The following is a 20,080-nucleotide window of genomic DNA, read 5'->3' as shown; positions in this document are numbered from 1 at the left end:
CAGGCAGATTGCTATAAATTTGAGGGCAACCTGGTCTACAAAGTGAATCCAGGACAGCCAAGGCCACACAGAGAAATCCTGTCTCAAAAAACCAAAAAATGAAAAAACAAAACAAACAAACAAACAATATATATATATACACATACGTATGTATATTAAGGCTAGTCCCAAAACTGCAAAATCATTGCCCAAGGGACAGTTCAAAATCACTCCCTCATGGGGTGAAAACAATCTAGACAGGAGTTTGTAGACATCTAAACTACTACCACCAGTACTCACAGGAATAAAATTATGAGTGGTCCCACTATGCACCCATTTTTATGATAAGAAAAGTAAAACAGGTTCTATAGCATTTATTAATCAGCTCAGAACATTAATTTCCTAGCTATCATTCACTATAAAAAGCCATTTATCTAATTAACTTCTTTCCTATATGTATTTATATTGTTTGACTCCACGAAAAGTATTGCTTGTTACAATTTTAATTCATCCACATATTACTATTAAAAATACCAGTGCTCCAGAGTTTAAACACTAAAACCTTAAAAACAAAACTAAGCCACATGGACCTTAGCCCCTCCTGGATCCTTCATTTCTATCATTAATAAAGAATCATGTTGTAATAAACAGTTGCAGGCCATATTCTCAGAGAAAAATCCTTTGGGGAAAGATTGAGAAACACGCACGCTGCTGTTTTCACTGAAGCCATCATTCTCTTTCACAAATAACTGCAAATAATTCCTGAGCTAGGGATTGTTCTTAAGCCTCAAGTTCCACGTAAAATCATATGTATTTTAAAGAAAACATAAGGATTTCTTATCTAATGTGATAAACATTAGAATGTTAGAAATACAACACCATTATTATAATTGCCATGGCAATGGGCTTTTATTAAAAGAACAAAAAACAAAGAAACAACAACAAAAACAAACAGAACAAAAAAGGTCTTGCCGAGTGGTCAAGGCTGGTTTTAAACTCAGGATCTTCCTATGGCTGCCTGAGGACTGATAGCAAACAGATATATGCCACCACGCCCACCATGTAGGTATCTTATACACAGTACCTCTCTGTCTGACAATACTTCATGCCTATTTTAAAACTTAGAAGATAAAAGTTTAAAGACGCTAAGTACTTTGCCCCAGGTCACCCAGGTGACAAGCTAGAGAGCAGGAACCACAGGGAAGAGCTTTCCCAGCAGGGGCTTGCAGGGGCTGCATAAAAGTGAGCTCCTTGTCAGGCAGTGCTGCGAAGTCAGTTCCTGTAGGACTCTGGGGACTAAGAGCTTCTGCTGGTGAGCGGCTGCAAAGTGCCTGTACTTGAAACACCACAACTCCCATTTCACAGCCCCTTCTCCTGAGTGGTCCTTAGCTTTCAAGCCATTACCAGTCAGTTTCCTTTCGTATTTTAGGTCCTGGGGGAAGGGAGAGAGAGAAAGAGAGAGAGAGAGAGAGAGAGAGAGAGAGAGAGAGAGAGAGAGAGGCCATGTTCATTATAGAATTCAACATTTCCTTTTGGACAATGTTACCATCAAATGAATACTTTGACTAATGGATTACAAAAACTCTTACTTTTTTCGTGTTCAGTGTAATTTCTACTTGGAATTGACTCTGTTGCCGCATGGGGAATTTCATCTAATGTATAGAGACAGAATAAATTAAGAAAATATCCTGAAAACAAAACTTTCCTCAAGACATAGATCTACATTAATTACATTAGATTCACAGAGGAGTGTGCTCCTCACCGCCCCCCAACACCCCCCCCACACACACACACACATTGCCGTTCAGGACCATCGGTGTTTTTTCATTTCTCTATTCTTGTTAATGTAGTTCCTCTTTATTAGCACTGAGTAATATTAAAAACAAGCACTAGTCTTAGTTCTTGTTAGAAAGCCCCTGGGTGACAGAGAGTGCTGACTTACTCTCATATGACTGCCGTGTGGAGTCCTAAAATTTGGGGGTCTTAGAAGAAAATAGATCATGTGACACAGTCACAAGAATGCAACAGATGTAGAACTAAATGGACTGTGGTTGAAACGGACTTTCCACAGCGTGTGTGTGTGTGTGTGTGTGTGTGTGTGTGTGTGTGTGTGTGTGTGTGTGTGTGTGTGTATCAGGCTTAAATTGTGGATTGGTGAGGGAGCACCTTGTTATAATCCATGTGAGGAGACAGTAGGGCAAGCTGCAAGTGCACCACTGCATCTTAAATGCTAAGGAATAATGTGAGTAGGCCAGCACCAACACCAATATCATCACTAGACATTGGCCTAAATGCAGTGAGAGGAAACACTGTGTGCAGACTGCATCGTGGACAGCACAGCATAAGGCATCCTCACCAAGCTGGAGCCACTTCTCAGGCTACACTTCATGATGGTTAATCTTCTTGTTGTGACAGGATTTAGAATCATGATGTCAACAATCCTCTGAGAGAGACTTGCTAGAGTAGGTTAACTGAGGTGGGAAGACCCACCCTCAATCACCCCATTAGGCTGAGGTCCTCAACAGAAGGAAAAGGAGAAAGGAGACAAAGATTAGTGCCAGCACTTACAGCTCTCTTCATCCTGACTCTGGATGTATGGACCGGCTGTGCATAACCTTTCTGACCATGATGGACTGAGACCTCAAGCTGGGAGCCAAAATAGGCACCTCCTTCCTTTTACACGTGTTTTTGCTTTTGTTTTATTGTTGTTCTGCTTTATTGATTATGTGGGTATGTCCATGTGTGTGTGTGTGTGTGTGTGTGTGTGTGTGTGTGTGTGTGTGTGTGTGTGTACACATGTGTGTATTTATCAGTTGGTTGGTGAATATACCTGTACACACACATGCAGGTCAGGACAATCTCAGGTATCACCCTCATCAATGCTGTCCACCTTCTTTCCTGACACAGGGTTTCTTATTGGCCTGGAGATCATTGATTAGGCTAATCTGGTCATTCAGTGTGTCCCAGAAATTCTCCTATCTCTGTGTCACAAGTGTAGGGATTACAAGTGCATGCCACCATACCTAGTATTTTTAAGTAAGTTCTAATTACCAAATACAGGTCCTCCTTGCACTTACAAGACACGTGCTTTACTGACTGTACCATCACCCTTGCCGTGTCACTTTGTCACAAAGACAAGAATGAGAATTGAAGTGCCTCTTTGTTACTGTAGCAGGATCTATTTGTCCTTTTATGTCCATTCGTGTTTGCAAAGTGCCCCACATTTGCCACTCTTATTTTCAATTGTTATATCTTCTTGGTAGAATTTTCACTTCCCTCATATACAGTCATTTTCTTTGGCTCTCTTGGTCCTTTGGTTTGAACTGTTTGCCTTAGCTACTGTTCTATTGCTGTGAAGAGACCCCATGGCCAAGGCAATTTATAAAAGGAAGTATTTAATCGGGGGCTTGCTTACAGTACAGAAGGTGAGTCCATAATCACCACAGTGAGGAGTGTGGAGGCCGGCCAGCAGGCATGGTGCTAGGGCAGGAGCTGAGAGCTTACATCCTGGTTGTCAAGCAGCAAAGAGAGAGAGAGACACAGAGACTGGGCCACCAAACCCACTCGCAGTGGCACACCTCCTACAAAGCCACACCTCCTACTTCTTCTAAAATAGTCTACCAACTGGGACCAAACAAACAGGTATGTGAACCTACGTGGGCCATTCTTATTCAGATCACCTCAAATATCTCTACTCCATCAGATGTTAAAACATCTATGCTGGCTTACTTGAGCATTTCCTTTGCATGGTAACTGGACTCCAGTGCTTTTATTCTCAGTCTGAGAGTGTGCTTGTCCATCTTAGTTGGACAATGGTTTTTTTTTTTCAAGGCCTGAAATATATAATTCCTGGCCTTTGTCATTTCTCTTGGGAGATTTGATGTTATTCTGGGTGTTTGCCTTTGTGAGTGGCCTGGGATCTTCCTCTTCACACTTTCAATAATGTTTCTTTCTTTTTTTTTTTTTTTGTCTTAGTTTTATACTTCTTTCATCTTAGTTACAATGTGACATAGGGAAGTTGTTCTATGGCCGTGTCTATTTGGAGCTCTAAGTACCTCCTTTGAATGGGTGCTCGTTTCCTTTCCTGGATTTGGGGGATTTTCTGCTATAGTGTCAATAAACAGGTTGCTGGCCCTTCTTCCATTCCATTGCCTAGCACTGATCTCTTTCTCACATCCCAGAGTTCTTAGAAACAGAAGCCATACTCCTTCATTTATCTTAATTATCCTTAACTGGTGCCTGAATGCAGAACATGCTTTATCTTCTCCTCCATCCTTGAGAGATTTTTTTTCTATAACTTTTCTAGAATGATACGTTCTACTACCTATTTTACTTGATTTACAGAGTCTTCACTCATTTTATTATTTTTCAAATATATCTTTGCTTTTATGTTCATGTGGTTGTCTTTTCCAGGTCCTTTTTTTTCCACCCACCTGCTTGTTTTTAATCACCTATGAAGACACTGATAGCCTTTACAAGTGAGCTTTTGAATTTTCATCTGCCACTTTACCCGCCCCCCCCCAGTACCTCTGGCAGCTGAGGACGTGTGATCTGTGATCTTTGGGAAGAGCCATGATGCCTTGTTTATCGTCATTGCACTGGTGTGTGTCCTTTGGATATCTCTTCATCTTTTACATGGGTTTTTTTCTGGTCTCAAAGACCCAATCTCCAGTATGCCTATAGAGGAGAAAAAATATCTGCTCTAACAGTAACAACACCAAAACAAAAAACAAATAAGATATATTTAAGTTCACACTTATAATCAATTATTCATCCAAGCTTCTAACTACACCACAAAATGACCACGAAAGAGAAAATGTCAAACCTAATGTTTGTACTATGAAATTAAAATTTATTTAAGGCAAATACAGAAATAGCAAATAAATGAGGAAAATGATGGAGACAGAGAAGTAGGACAAATAAAGAAGCAGCAAGGTTAAACAAAAAACAAGAAGAAGAACAGCTATAAAGAAAAACACACCAAGTGCTTACTCAACACCAGAAGTTCATCCCCGAGAGCACTTACATACAAGTAGCATTATATGGACAGAGCAGATTGTATTTATATATTTAGGAATACACAGATACACACAGACACACACACATACACACACACACACACACACACACACACACAGACACACACACACACACACACACACCAATGAAAAGAGGCTACAAATTTGAAAGAGAGTGACAGGTACATGGGAGGCATTGGAGGGTAGAATGGAAAGGGGGAAATGACATAATCACCAAAGAGCAAAGAAATATAGTAAGAACAAACAAGAGATGATGAAACAGATTGACCAATAATGAAGAAATACACAAGCCAAATCAGAAGTGTAGAAAGGAAAATGAAACTGAGCACGCCCTTAAAAACCAAATCCAAGTTTTAAGCTGAGTATGCGGTTGCCCATGTGTAGTCTCAGCACTCCAGAGGTGGAGACAGATGGCTTAAGACTTCAAGGAATGTCACCATGAGCAACATTGCAGCCAGCCTGGGCTACGGGAGACCTTGTCATAAAAAAGCAAAACAAAGACCTAGAATTGTCACTTTCTCTGAGGCTATGACAGGTTGACCTCAATTGTGATTGTTCCTTTCTCTCAGGCCTCAGGGTCAACTTGGTCTTAAACAATAGCTTCTTTTCCGAGTGGTGCTTACCTGCAGCACTCCAAGTCCTGGGAGTGACAAAATGCCCCTCATCTCCATTGCCAAAGAAATCTCTGTCTTCCCAGAATCCCCAGGGGCATACAGCCTGGAGAGAGCTGTGGGTATGCATTCCAGGTGGAGCAGCTGACCATCTGCACCAGGGCAACCAAGCTTACTTTACTCGCGCTCCCAGAGCCGTGCACTGCTCACTTCTTTTGCTGAGTTATCCTTCTGTTTCTCTGCATTTTCCAGCTATCCTCTCATTCGTCTTGGGGTTCCTGATGCTGCACCGCTCTTCCACTTGGAGTAGGGGTGTTCTTTATCACTGCATTACACCAGGCAAGGTCTGACTGGACAGGAATCCCAAAACTGCCACCTCTGTATCCCAGAACTGCTCCCTCCCCCTGCTCCCCCCCCCATTCCAGAACTGTCCCTGTATTTCAGAACGTCAGCCCTGCATTCCAGAACTGCCCCCTATTCCAAAACTGTTTCTGTATTCCAGAGTTGCCCCTGCATTACAGAACTATCCCTGTATCCCAAACCGCCCCTCCATCCCCTTTCCTTTACCTTCTAGAGTTTATGAGGTCACAAATTCGTTTGATCCAAAAGCATTGGTTAGCTAGACAACCTGCCAAGTATTCTTCACCTGTGAAGAAAAAGTGGGTGGGAAATCAATGCTGCCAGTGCTGTAAATAATTATAATTTAAAAACAGAAAAAAATCTTGAATAGCTTATTATCTTTGTGGCAAATGCACCGCCACACATACATGAACACGCACACACAGACATCCTGTACCTGTCATACTTTCTTATAACTTTTCAACTGTTTTCTCCCAGCAAGTGTCCCTTTTCATTATGCTTCTCTTCAATTAACTCATAGATTTATGAGAATTTCATAAAGTACTTCAAACAAAATAGATCAATATCTATGAGTCATCTACTAGATCACTAAACTTTTCTTAAATTCAACCTCAGTAAAGTTGTAAAAGAACAAATTATATATTTAAAAAAAAAAGTCATGGGTGTTTCCCATCACCAATCATAAAATTTTAGAGGCTGTATGAAGAATTTTGCAAATTCAATGTCACTTGGGCCACAACAGAATATCTTGTTTAAATATATAAACATAAAAAGCACAATTAAGCTAATTTCATACTTTGCCATATTCACAGCATTTCCACAACCATATATATATTTAGCACATATATAAAGTACATGAATATCAATAAATTTAAAGTAATATTAATAAGTTAATTTTTAATCCAAGTGTATTACTATAAATAGTTATGAGTCATATATGGATGTCCTTGCATGGCGAAGGAAATTGCATGCTGCAGAATAATGACTTTACTTCTCTTTTCCATTAGGTGGCAGCAATGTTCTTCCATATTGTTAAGTTTTCAGACCTGTGTTTCATCTTCATAAACTGAGTAAGCTCTACCTCACACATTGAACTGCTCAGTTATTCCTTCTCTGGGGGAAGGGGTTCCGCAAACACTGAGGTTAGTGATGTATCGAATTTGAAGGTTAGTAGAGGAGACTACCCTAAAAAAAAATTAAAGCAAGCAGAATTATTTTAATTTTTCAATCCAATTTTAAGAACACTAGCAGGCTACCTTTCTCTCCTTCCTCATCAGTTCTTGTCATCTGAGACACCCTCTTGGTTGCAGAATTTATTCCTGCCTAGAAATCCAAACTTCTAAATCGTCATAGCACGTCACCAAAGTTACCTCAACTGTCTAAAAGTGCACAAGTCAAGTGAGAGTCCCAACTTCCTTTATCTCCAAGGTAAAGAGGTTCCTAAAATTCACATGTTCCTGTTTCATCAGTATCCTCAAGTGTGACAGAAAGGAGTCCAAATGCAGAGAGAGTCCCCCATGGGAGAACTCCTGAAAGACTTGTAGCATGAGAACCTCTTCCCCTAAGGACTCTGTGGAGGAAACACAGAGTCATCTTCCCCATCCTGTGGCACTACAGCGAAGTCCTACGCCAACATGTCTCCAGGCTCTGAGATGGCAGCTTTCTCCAAAGTCTCCCCTTCTTTATTTAAGGCCAAGAGAACTCAAAGTTTGTGTATTTTCAAATCCATTAAATTCTGTATTCAAAGCCTTTCCTCCTTGGCACCACACACACACTTTCCCACCCTCAAAAATCCTTCTCAATTTTTAAATAGAGGAAAACACTGATATTTCGCATAATAAACAACAGGATTAATATATTGGTTTCCCACACCAGTATTTTCTTGTTTCCTCTTACATGTATCTGGTGGCTCTGTTTCTTAACAATTAAACTTTATTATACAACCCAACTAGCTTACACAAGAGGGAAAAAAGATTAAAGGGAAAAAAGAGTGAACCTTCCAGTATCCGTTCCACGGGATGGGTCCCTAGGTGTCTCTGGTCTGCATGCCGGTCCAGCCGGTCACTGATCCTTGTCCCTGATCCAGTCTCAACCTGATGCCCCACTCTCCTCTCCGCCTACCTGTCTCTCATGTGTAAGGGGCGGTCTCCGACTCCCATTGAGGGTCGATTAAAAACATAATAGTCCAGGTGGAGTCCCCAGGTCCCCTTCCTGAATTCCAGGCCCAGGGTGGCTCCACCCAGTCTATCTCAAGGTTAATCTCAGGGAGTATCCATGGTGTGTCCATGGGCAAAGCCCGACAAGACTGCTTTCACCTGTGACAAAGCTTACACTCTTTCCCACACATATCATTAAGTTTTAGACATTCTATGCTTTTTTTTTATTCCTGATAACCATTGTCATAGCAGTAAATTCTATGCTTACTTTGTTATTTTATCAAACTAAATGAAACATAAGTTTCATGCAATAAAACACTCCAGTTCCACAGTTATAGTACAGTAAGCTTTGGCAGATGCATGCGTTAATGCAAACACTGTCCTAATCAAGGCATAGAACATATCTACCTCCAATCTGCCAATTGAGCCCCGAGTTGGAATCTATTTGGCAAATCATGGGAGTCCACTCATTCTCTGAGAGATCTCTTTGAGATTTACCCCCACTGTGACATTCAAGGGAAGTGGCTGTGTTCTTACCCTTTCCAGGCAATGCCATAGATGAATGCAAGGAACTTTATTTTTCTCAAGTCGGGGCTTTAGAATGTTGGGAGTACCCCACATACGTAGTAGGAACCTGGATCCAGAGACCCTTCCATTGCCCCAAGGGAGAGAAAGAGCATCTGAAGGGTTTGAGCACTATGAAGAGAGGTGGAACTGGAGTGGTGACAGTGGTGAAAAATAAACTGATGTGGGGTAGCCTGTGCTTCCACCTGGCAGTGAGGAACAGCCTGATGTGGGTAGCCTGTGCTTCCACCTAGTGGTATCCCAGCCATGCTGCTGCTGAGGACCATGTCTGGGTCCATGGCCATGAAGCAGCATGGGTGTGCTGATGCCCATGACCCACTTCACCACCAATGGCCATGTAGACATCCCTGGTGTGGATTGTTGCCTAGGGCCATGTTGATGTCCAAGGGCTGTGAAGAGCTTGCCCCACCCCTCTCTAGCTGCAGCACTCAGGATAGTGGTCCCTACCCCTCATCTGCCATGGAGTGGCATGGAAACAGCGGAGATACCACCCCCCTACCACCTCACACCCTTTCCTGAAGTAGGTGGGGGAGCTGGCCCTGAGGTCACAAAGAGATGGAGAGCAGGCCCCACCCCTTGCTATCCTTGCACCTCACCTGGGCAGCACAATAGAGCTGGTCTTGGTGAGGGGATTGGGGGGGGGTTACTGTGAGCTGCCCTCAAGGGCATGAGCAGGGGGAAAGCTGGCCTTGCTCCTTTCTAGCTGTGGCACTTAGGTAAGCTGGCTGGAACAGTGCTGAAGAGCTGGCCCTGGTGATGTGGGTGTGGGAGAGCTGGGGAACTGAGCAAGTCAGCTACCAGCCAGGCTCAGATCCTGGGCTTGGAGGTGACCAACCCCAACATCTGTCTCATCTATGGACTGCTGAAGAGTGTGAAGAGGTTGGTCCTGCAGATCCAAAGCTGTAAGATCACCATGACACAAGACAACAACTGAATATCTGAGAGGAGTCCACGTCAGGATCCAGGACTGATGGTGTAACAGAAGCCAGAGGCCTCGAAAAGACCAATGACTCATTGCAACGAACATTACCAAGTAAAGATATGTGGCTAAAAGAGTATACTGTAAGAAACGTCATGACACACTGCAGCTTCCACAGTAAGATTTTTATTTGTTGTTTGTTTGTTTTGTTGTTGCTGCTTTTCTTTTGGGAGGGATGTTACAAGGGCAGAGGGAAGATATGAAGGGAAGAGGAGATGAACAGGATTGATTTATATACATGAAATTCACAAAGAAACAATAAAAATTAAAATAAATCTATATTCTATCTTTTAAAAAAAGAAAGAAAAGAACAGCTGATCATGAAAGCCCATTACTAGAAACATCACTCTCTTTCTTCTACAAGTAGCCCTACTGTATGTAAAACATGCCTTTGTTATGCCCAGATCTCAAGGTCCCCAAAGACCACTTAGGAACCACTTTTGATGCAAGTGCTTGAGGGCTATTTATTCAATCCCAGGCAGGGACTCCCTTCCTCACCAACACACTAGACTGGGAATGGGAACCCAAAACTTAGAAAGTGTGTGGTTTTTTAAAAATGATTTAGACAAAGAAATGAATTTTACAGTATATGATTGGATGACGTTGGTTGGGGAATATTGTCTTTTAAGCTAATTGGTACTAGTCCAGTTTGAGCCCAGTGACAAACTACAGACCATTAACTTCTAAGGAATAACTTTTGGGGAGATCTGGGGGAACAGGTGGACTTTCAGTACTTTGCTGTTTTCCAGCTGATTGGTTATTCTACATTTCTGTGCCAAGTGTATCTTTTGTGGGTTTTTCTAGATCCAGAGTTCAGGAGTAGGTCACCCAAATATAGAAATGGGAGTTTTAAGCAAAATGGAGTTACTCTGGTCTGTCACCTTAAAGTACAGAACGCATAGTTTACATTCTTCAAGCACAAAAGTCCTTCATACCAGTTCGTTTCTTGAATATTCATATTTACTTATGTTTTCAAATTCACATCCTTATTCACATTTTAAAGGTGAGGAGACAGAAGCTAAAAAGATCTGTTACTTTAGCTCTCATTCCTAGCAAGCGTAAAGCGTAAAAGCTGAAACTAAAAACCTGGACATTTACTTTTTAAGTTATTGGTCCTCCCACCCTTCCTGGACTCCTCACTTAGAGAAAAGCACATGGCAAGACAAGGAAATCTCAGTAGAGATCAGTCCTAGGAATACAAAAGCCTCACCTTCCCTCAAGCACTTCTCTCACTGGCTGCTGGTATTCATTCATCCTTTGGCTGAGGTGAGGAGGAATTTGAAATAAAAGAACTAACGACTTCTGCCCTCATCAGATAGTATAGGGTATTAAAATCATGTAAGTAATCTTCTCGCCATACTTATGCCTACATCCCTCCTTCCTCCCCAGGCTCCAACTCCAGAATAGCGAGGGAGAAGTAGTACCAGCTTGAGTGTATGTGTTAAGAAAGTTCCATATAGGATTCAGAAGAATAGTTGCCTCACTAGTATGTTGATAGACAGCTATGCCAGCTAACAAATGAGGTCCTGGAAACACACCAGTAAATTAATCAGGTACAACTGCTGCTTTCCAGGGATTTGTAACTTATTGCAGCATATGAATTAATGCTACTTTGTTCATGGGAGAATCAAAGATTAAAATATAGACGATAGAAAGTGAAAAAGATGAATCAGGCCTGCCTTGGGTATGAAAAAAGTTATCAGTCATTAAAAAAGTACTAGAATAGACTGGAAAGATGGTTCAGTGGCTAAAAGCACTTGATGCTCTTGCTAAAGACCCGAGCCTGGCTCCCAGCACTGACATGGAGGCTTATAACCATTGTAACTCCCATCCCAGGGGAATCTATTGATCTCTTCTGGCCTTTGCAAGTACTATACACACATGGTCCAAAGGCACAAATACAGGTGAAACACTCATACACATAAAATACAGATATTTTTAAAGAACCAAAATAAATATTAATACTTGAGAAATAGAGATGTTGACTTTAACATATAATGATATTCTAGTTAAACCTGTTGTATAGAAGGTCCAACCAAGAAGACTTGCTAGGATAAATGTCAGATCATCTTGAAGTATAAGCACAGGAAAGAAGGTACCACTAAAGTTTATAATAGAGAGTGGACTGAAAAGAATGGACATCAAATTAAGTAAAGGAACACTTAGATTCTCAAAGGATATATACCTTGTAACAGACAAGGAGTTTCTTTTTTAAAAATGTGTTTCTTCTCAGTTTTCTTTAAGGATATGGTCCCTAGTATGTGAGCTATGTATGGTTCAGCAAATGGCCCATATCCATGAGTTTATGTCCAATACAGATTGGGATTTAGTAGGTTATTTTTTAAGAGGGAAGGCTAGAATGATGGCTCAGCAAGTAGGAGCATTTGTTCTTTCAGATGGCTTAGTTCTCATCACAATGGTCTGTAATTCCAGTTCCAATGGATCCAGCATCCTCTTTTGGCTGATTCCCTGAAACTGGGATTACAGGTGATTGTGAGCCACATGATTTGGGTTATGGGAGCCAAACATGGGTCCTCGCCATCCTCCAAGCCCTAAATCTCTCCTGTTTCAAGGACACCAATGACATGGAATTAAGACCCACCTTAAAGACACATTTTAGGCTTGATTACCATTTTAAAGACTGTTAAAATACAGTCCATTCCAGATCATGGGACATCAAATCTTAGGGATCATGGAATGGGCACAACACAAATCACATGGCCGGAGATCCTTACTGCTGAATAGTATTGTCTCCAGGAATCTGTTGTCTTGAGTCTTCCTCTCAGTCTGGACTAGATAACCTTCCTCAGAGCCTTTCAAATAGGTTGTAGATTCATCTGTTATAGCACAGCCTGGGGTTCCTGACTTGGCTTGCTTCTTTCCCTCGTGGCAGGCCCTTCTTTTCTTCCCTTCTGGATTCCCAGCCCAGGACACTTGAGGTTGTGTTAAAGTGTAGCCTGGCTATTTTGTGTTTTGTCTGTGTGGTGGGGCAGGATTTTCAAGTTTTTCCACACTGAGTTTTCATTCAAGTATGCTGAGTTCAAATGCAAGGAATTGGAAATATACATATGAGACTTACTAGAAAAAAAAACATGGTGAAAATTTGGCTTGGTGAACTGGTATAAAGATGTAGAAAGTGTCTATAATAAGAGTGTTTTCTGTGAAGACAAGAGAATAACCTTTAAGGAAATGTGACTGGAGGATTTGGGGTCCCTTCTCAGGGCTCCTGTTAATATCAAAAGAAAGCTAGAGGAAATTTTGTTTGTTTGTTTGTTTCAAGACAGGGTTTCTCTGTGTATAGCCTTGGCTGTCCTAGACTCAGTTTGTAGACCAGGCTTGTCTCGAACTCACAATGATCCACCTGCCCCTGCCTCCCAAGTGTTGGGATTAAAGGTACATGCCCCCACGCCCAGCCTGAGGAAATTTGTATTAGCTGTAAATCTTGGTAGTTGCCAGAAGGAGGGAGATAGGGAAAATGAAGAGAAAAAAAAATCATAGCTTTGAGTTAGATATAGGTTTGGCAATCAGCTACAAGGCCAAAAGGATGAAGCTTTGGATAAAGAATGAAAATCTCCAAAGTACTAAGGAAATCATGCTTAGATTCTGCCTAGCATCCAAAAGAAAGAGAAAAAAAAGAAAAGAAAAAGAAAAAGAAAAAGTTAGGAGGGCAGACACAGGTCTCCGGGCAGTTCTGTAGAGACTGATAGAGAGCTGGGATTCTAGGGGGAAATGCACATTATCTTATGAAGGGATGATTACTTCTCCCATCTTGTTAGCCTGGCTATAGAAAAAACAGCTTTTATGAGGGGTGGTCCTTTGGCCAAGTGAATAACAAGCCTCACTGGATTAATACTAATGGTTTGAGCCATCTGGAATGTTTGGTCTCCAAAGAAGGCCAGCGGTAAATTCCATCTTTGTGACCAGGAGAAAATAGAATTGTGGTACAGCAAAGCCCTGATCATGTGTAGTAAAACATTCATTCCCCCTTTGAAGGGGTAGCTATAACATTTCTAAGGAGATGGGATAAAAAATGGAGAGTGAACATAATCCATTTCTGTAGTGAAACCCAGAGATCCTGTTACAAAGGTCCACACCAGGAGCTGGTGACTGGACTGGGGTTTCAGCTCACCCCCATATTCTGCCACCAGGCAGGAGTGTTCACTTAGGAGGTGGAAAGAAACCAGAGCTTCTGAAACTCTGGGCTTGAGAACTAAGACATTCTTGAAACCATTGAGATCAGGGTCCCTATACTAGCTGCCCCTACAGTTTCTATCTCCTGTCCTCATCAGAAAGACAAAACAGGGGGGAAAAAACAAAAACAAAAAACAGGATAGTAAGTGGAAGATGGAGAGGATGACCTCCATTTGTATCAGTGCTATGGAGTTACGTGATGATCTAACTTTACATCGCCACCAGGGGTCTTCAACCACCAACCATCAGGCAGCACCCTTTTCCAGCTATGACATCTATTGTGCATGGAGAAACCAAGTGCTGCATGTCAGCATCTGTTGATTGAGACTAAGTTAAATTTAGATGAGTGACTTCAAGTGACTCATTTAGTTTTCTTTTCTTGACCCCATCCCACCCCAGGTAGTGTTCAACACTAGAAACACTAGCACAAGAATGAATGCTGCCTCCTCCTCCTCCTCCTCTTCCTCCTCCTCCTCCTCCTCCTCCTCCTCCTCCTCCTCCTCCTTCTTCTTCTTCTTCTTCTTCTTCTTCTTCTTCTTCTTCTTCTTCTTCTTCTTCTGCTTCCTCTTCTTCTTCTTCTTCTTTGACTATCCATTAGTCTGGTTATTTCCTGAAATACTGGAAATAAAACCCAAGGTCTTTTGCATGTTAAGTGAGCCCTCCAGCACTGATCCTCACCTCCCATCCTTAACACAACAATGACAGGCAAGCTTTGGTCTCAGGAATTTGGACTGGTTGTGTGTTTACAGGTTGCTACTGTTCTGCCCACATTGTGATAGACCTCAGAACAGACTAGGAATGCAATCACAAGGAAGTCTTTATTACAAGCTCAAGCTCAGAGCACACCTCCTATGCACTGACACAGCAGTTGCAGGGAAGTAGCCCCAAGTCTTAATTGAGAGGGGTTTTTATAGGTTTTAGACAAATAAATGGGTTTTTCAGTACATGATTGGACAGAAAAACTGCAAGCAAGGAGTTATAAGCCTTGGCATTTCTTGGTTGGCTAAAAGTTGTAGGGGCAAGTTGACCTTTAGAAAAGATTGGTTGAAGCAGTCACGCCAGACCTCAAATGGCTAAGAATGTATGGGAGGGCAGTGTTAAGAACTTTGACCTGGCTTCTTCTAATTGGCTGTTGCTATGTGCCAGACCATCTATTGGTCAGCTTAACTAGCAAAGAGTATATATTTTGACTCTGAGTGCTTTCCCAAGGTGAGCTGATTGTGTTGCTAGGGGAATTTTTCTGTTTAGACTACTTTGTGGTTTTTCCTGGAATCTAGGTTCAGCTTTTGGCCAGGTTTAACATAAAATGGAATTTATTTTTCAAAATGGAGTTTGTCTAGTCCTTACACTACCACTCAATAGCTTAAATTTTCATTCTACTATGATTGACAGAATAACTCCCTCCAGGTTCTAGCTTCCAGCCCCTGTGAATACGTTATTCTACATGAAAAACAGAAGTTAGGTATAATTAAGATTAATGACTTGAAATGGATGTTAGTTATCCTCAACAATCCAGATTGGTCCAATATTATCAACTTTCCCAGAGAAGCACCAAAATTCTTGTTAGCTCATAGGCTGATCTGCTAGCCTGCTAGACAATCTGCTCTGGCTCTAGGCTGCCTAGCAACCTATGACATCATCACCTGCCACCACATGGGTGCCAGACTATAAAAGGATCGACCCACCACTGAGGGCCCTCTCTCTTACTCTTGCACTCCTCTCTTGCACACTTTCTAAAGGGTACCCCCCTTCTCTCTCTGCCTGTCCCTCTGGTTCTCTGTCACTCCCATGGCTCACTCAGACTATTATCTTTTCTCCCTCTCTCCCTTGCCTTTCTTACAATAATAAACTTCCTTGTACCACATCTGTTGCACAACATGTAATTTCCAAATGATAACAATTCTTCCCAGATGTGATTAGAGAAAGAGCTATTTTGGTGGAAGCTGAGTCAGAGAGATTTTAAGTTGCTGCCTTTGACAATGGAGTAAGGCATATATGAGCCAAAGAACCCAAGCATCTATAGAAGCCGATAAATCAAGGACATCTACTCTCTCCTGTATCCTCCAGAAAGGAATGCAGCCTGCTAGCACACAGATTCTTAGGCAGTGCAAGCCCTGTAGGACTTCTGACTTACAGGACTGTAATACAATGCATGTGTACTTATTTAAACCATCAGACCTAGAGTTATTCGTTCTACCAACAACAGGAAACCTAGGATGCTACTTGAATGAGTTATTTATCAAGGGATGTTTGTGTTCGTCTATGTATGTGAACATGTGAACATGTTAGAACATGGCTCATATTCTAAGCCAAGGGTTCCTCATATAATACAGCTGAGATTTAGAAGAGAATGGGTCTTTCATGTTGGAATTTAAACAATATTATATCATATTAGTAACTATGTTACATTATGGAATTATTTCTTCTAATTTTGACATCATAGAATATGATTTCTCTGGATTTTTAAGTACTCTGTGCCTTCTCTATTAAGCTTAGGTCTCAAAAGAAAGAAAGGAACCAGAGAAATCGTTGTTATTTAAAAGATATTTCCATTCTCAACAAGCATCACCTGTTCATAAAATGGTCCGCATAGTAGAGACAGTTTTAGAAGCATCATCAGCCTCATTTTTCTTCTTTCCACCCCTTATTTTATTTCCAGGAAACAAAGGGTAGGCAAATGTTGCTGAAAACCTATTACAGAAAATGTCATGGCTAGTTTTCTTGTCAAAGTTTTCAGCATAATTCTTCCAAAACTGTGCAAGTTTATTGCATTGTAGAAATGTGGTACTTGCTTAGTAATATTCAATCTCTATTTTATTGGCATTCTTTTTCCCCCAACCGTGGCCATCTTGTTTGTGAGTATTCATTCTGACTACTCCCTTTTTATTATTTAGGAATATAATGTTTATATCAATAAACGATAGACTTAAAGAGGTTGATTTTTTTCCTTCAAAACCAATAAAACTTTGGCAAAATTATCACAACCAAATTTTTGGAGGTAAAAAGTACCCATGTAAGTACCCACTTGCAGCACTCTATGAGAAAATTATCACTAAAAAGCCACTGGATCTTGATGGGAGTGATATGCTTTGAAGCATTTTAATATTTAGCCTTGCAAACCAATCACCCATAATGTAGAGGAATTGTAGTCCAGAAACATGGCTGATATGGCAAGAGATCACATCTGAAGACCCAGGTCTATGTGATCCAGCTGGAATCAAAACAGTCCACACACATTTAATCCCTCTGGCTGGAATACACACATGCCCTTAGTGCATACCTTTAATCCCAAAGAATGAAGGTAAAGTTAGCTTGTAGGAGAAGGCACCACTTTAAAAGTGATGTCTAACTGAGGAGCAAACAAAGTGACAAACCAATGAAAGATTTGATAGAATGAGCCAGAGATATGAGACCAGAAAATGCAGGAAGTTAGGAAAGCAGCTCAGAAGGGGAAAAGGAGGAGGCCATTTTCCCAGAAGAGTTATACAGAGACAGGTTGAAGAAAGAGAATAAGCCAGACACAAGTATGTTGGAGGTTGGTCTGATATATTTTGGTGCTAATTACTGCTTGCTGTCTCTGTGCCCCAAACTGTACCTTGCCTAAGAGCCTAACCTGTTTGACCAATAAAAGGTCATCACACCTGGGCAGGGCAAATGAAATAGCTGTGGATAGGTTCCTGGGCTTTGGGAGACAGAGAGAATCCTGGGAGTGAGGAGAGATGGGAGGAGAGGAACAGGAAGGAGAGGCCAACACCATGGGTTAAGTGGAGGAGAAGCACATGGCCTGCGTGCACGGAGGGTTCAGCTCAGATGAAGAGCATTGGCAAGTATTTGGGACTATGGGTGGGAGGTGGCTCCATAGAAATCATCAGAAGCAGATGGTATGGGATTGAGGCAGGGTATGCGATACCTGCCTCAATATGGGAAGTAGTTTAGCAGATTAATATCTCCCCTGCCCCAAATTAACTAAGGCTATTTTAAAATTTAACAGGTGTTTGTGTCTTGATTGATTGTTAGCAGTTAGAAAATACCACCATAATAAAAATTATAGGGCTAATAATAAACATTACCAAGACATACTGATAAATTAACCACAGCACAGGCGAAGACAGAGTGAGCCAGAGAACGAGAAAGAGCCATAATAACATATTTCCAAAGGCACTATGAGGCCAAGCAAGGCAATTTAGTCCAAGCGAAAAGAAGCCAGTTCAAATCAGTCAGCTTGGAAAGGAGTTTTGAGCCAAACAGTGGAGTCGAACCAGCCAGCAAGAATTCAGAAAGAAATAGAAAGGGTGAGCTTATTCAGCAGTAAGTCTCAGAGGCTGAAAACTTTCTAGGCCTAAATAAGATTGTACTTAAGCTAGAAGCTTCCAGGACTAGGCCTAAGATAGCAGATGGAGGCAGTAAGCTTCCAAGACAACAATTACATCTGGTGAATGAAAGTTACTATTATTGCACCATAATTACAAGGAAAATCTGTAGCCTGGAAGTCACTGGAGGAAGAAAAAACATTAGATGCTCATCCAAACTCCTCCATTTCAGAAAACTGTACGATTTGAGCTACCCAGTGGGTTCCTGAAAGATTCACTCACAATGCTGTCTATTTGCAATATCTCACAGCCACTGTGAAGGGTGGTGGCATTTCTACTTCCCTTGATACATTTGCTGATAATAATCAGAGGTATGGTTGACCACACTTAGAGTAACAGTTGGGAAAAATAAGCTAACCAAACATCTTAAAAGAAAAAGACTTGAGAACATATCCACAGTTGGCTATGCAAAACTGCTGTGTTGTTGAGACTCCCAAAGGTCACACACATACACACACACACACACACACACACACACACACACACACACACAATGCTATGCATATGTTCGGAGTTAACTGGAGAGGGCTTTAAATTTTCAATACTGGCTAACCTTGAAGCTCGGTGTACAAGAGGGAGGATGAATACAGCAGAGTTGAGCAGAGTAGTAGAGCAGGGCGTGTCACAAGTAGAGATCCTCAGCAATGACCAGTGGACGAATTAACTTCAAGAACATAAGCAGATCTCTGGTGACTCTCTGACTTCCAAGATAAGCATGTAGAGCAGCAGTTCTCAACCTGTGGGTCTTGGCTGCTTCAGGTGTTAGCACTAAGAAGATTGAAAGCCACTGAGAGCTGGGGGCCTCATGCCACATGCCTATAATCCCAGCACTCGGAAGGCAGAGACAGGAGAATCTCTGTGAGTTCGAGGCCAGCCTGGTCAAACTCATGGAGTCCCTGTCTTGGAAAAACAACAACAAGAAGAAGAAAGAAAACCACTGACATAGAAGATGTAATGCTCATGCCTTAGAAAGAATATCAAGTTTAGCCAGGTATGGTGGTGCATGCCTTTAATCCCAGCACTCAGGAGGCAGAGACAGGCAGATTGCTGTGAGTTTGAGGCCAGCCTGGTCTACAAAGTGCGTCCAGGATAGCCAAGGCTACACAGAGAAACCCTGTCTCAAAAAAAAAAATATCAAGTTTATAGGACTAAATCAGAGAACTCACTAAGCTAACAACAGGTACCTTTGGTGAAGGAGAATCAGATTTGTAAGCTGTCACATCCTTTCATTAAAATCCTCAGCTGCTGAGGCTGGAGAGATGGCTCAGTGGTTAAGAGCACTGGCTGCTCTTCCAGAGGACCAAGTTCCATTTCCAGCACCTACCTGGCAGTTCACAACTGTCTGTAACTCATGTTCCAGGGGATCTGACACCCTCATACAAACATGCAGGCAAAACACCAATGTACATAAAAAATAAAAATAAGTAATTAAAAAAAATCCCAGTTGCTGACAAAACATGAGACGTATAAAGTAGGTAGCAGTGAATACAAATTACTCCAAGAAGGCGGTAGCGCCCAGTTCACAGACCTCAAGAAGCTAAGTAATAAGGAGCACACAAGGTAGATGCTTGAGTCTCACTCAGGAGGGTAACAGAATAGACAGCAGGACTGGATGAAGAGAGGGAAGACGACAAGAGAAGGAGCAGAGGAAGGGATCAGATGTGGGGAGAGCTTGGGTGGGAGGGCAGAGGGCTCCGAGAGAGAAGAGAAACTGAGGGCGGGGCCATCGTTGAGCTGGAGACCTAAAATAGGGTGTGCTCCTGGGAGGACATGGGGGTCTAGCTAAGACCTCTGGTAGCAGGGGCCGTGG

At 41.8% G+C, this 20,080-nt stretch overlaps 1 protein-coding gene and 1 long non-coding RNA gene across 2 annotated transcripts in view; both read right to left on the bottom strand.

The window, feature by feature from the left end:
- Nucleotides 1-1,138: 1,138 nt before the first annotated feature.
- LOC311599780 lies at nucleotides 1,139-2,491 on the bottom strand. Its single transcript, XR_014780007.1, has 3 exons — nucleotides 2,336-2,491; nucleotides 1,569-1,631; nucleotides 1,139-1,411 (listed from the first exon to the last, which is right to left on the bottom strand). It is a non-coding gene; the product is annotated as an uncharacterized lncRNA (long non-coding RNA).
- A 2,058-nt stretch (nucleotides 2,492-4,549) lies between these two features.
- LOC311599778 (uncharacterized protein) overlaps nucleotides 4,550-20,080 on the bottom strand; it is a gene marked incomplete at its 5' end in the record, with an annotated part of 40,106 nt that continues 24,575 nt past the window's right edge. The window contains 3 exons of the mRNA XM_084785769.1: nucleotides 4,550-4,656; nucleotides 5,811-5,954; nucleotides 6,197-6,275. Coding sequence (XP_084641895.1) covers nucleotides 5,882-5,954; nucleotides 6,197-6,275 — 152 coding nt within the window. The 3' untranslated portion in view covers nucleotides 4,550-4,656; nucleotides 5,811-5,881. The remainder of the gene's footprint in view (nucleotides 4,657-5,810; nucleotides 5,955-6,196; nucleotides 6,276-20,080) is intronic.

This window comes from Acomys minous (genome assembly GCF_964271855.1).
Source record: "Acomys minous genome assembly, chromosome: 6".
Classification (NCBI taxonomy): Eukaryota; Metazoa; Chordata; class Mammalia; order Rodentia; family Muridae; genus Acomys; species Acomys minous.
The sequence above is the reverse complement of the archived record's forward strand: the minus strand, read 5'-3'. Positions and strand labels throughout refer to the sequence as shown.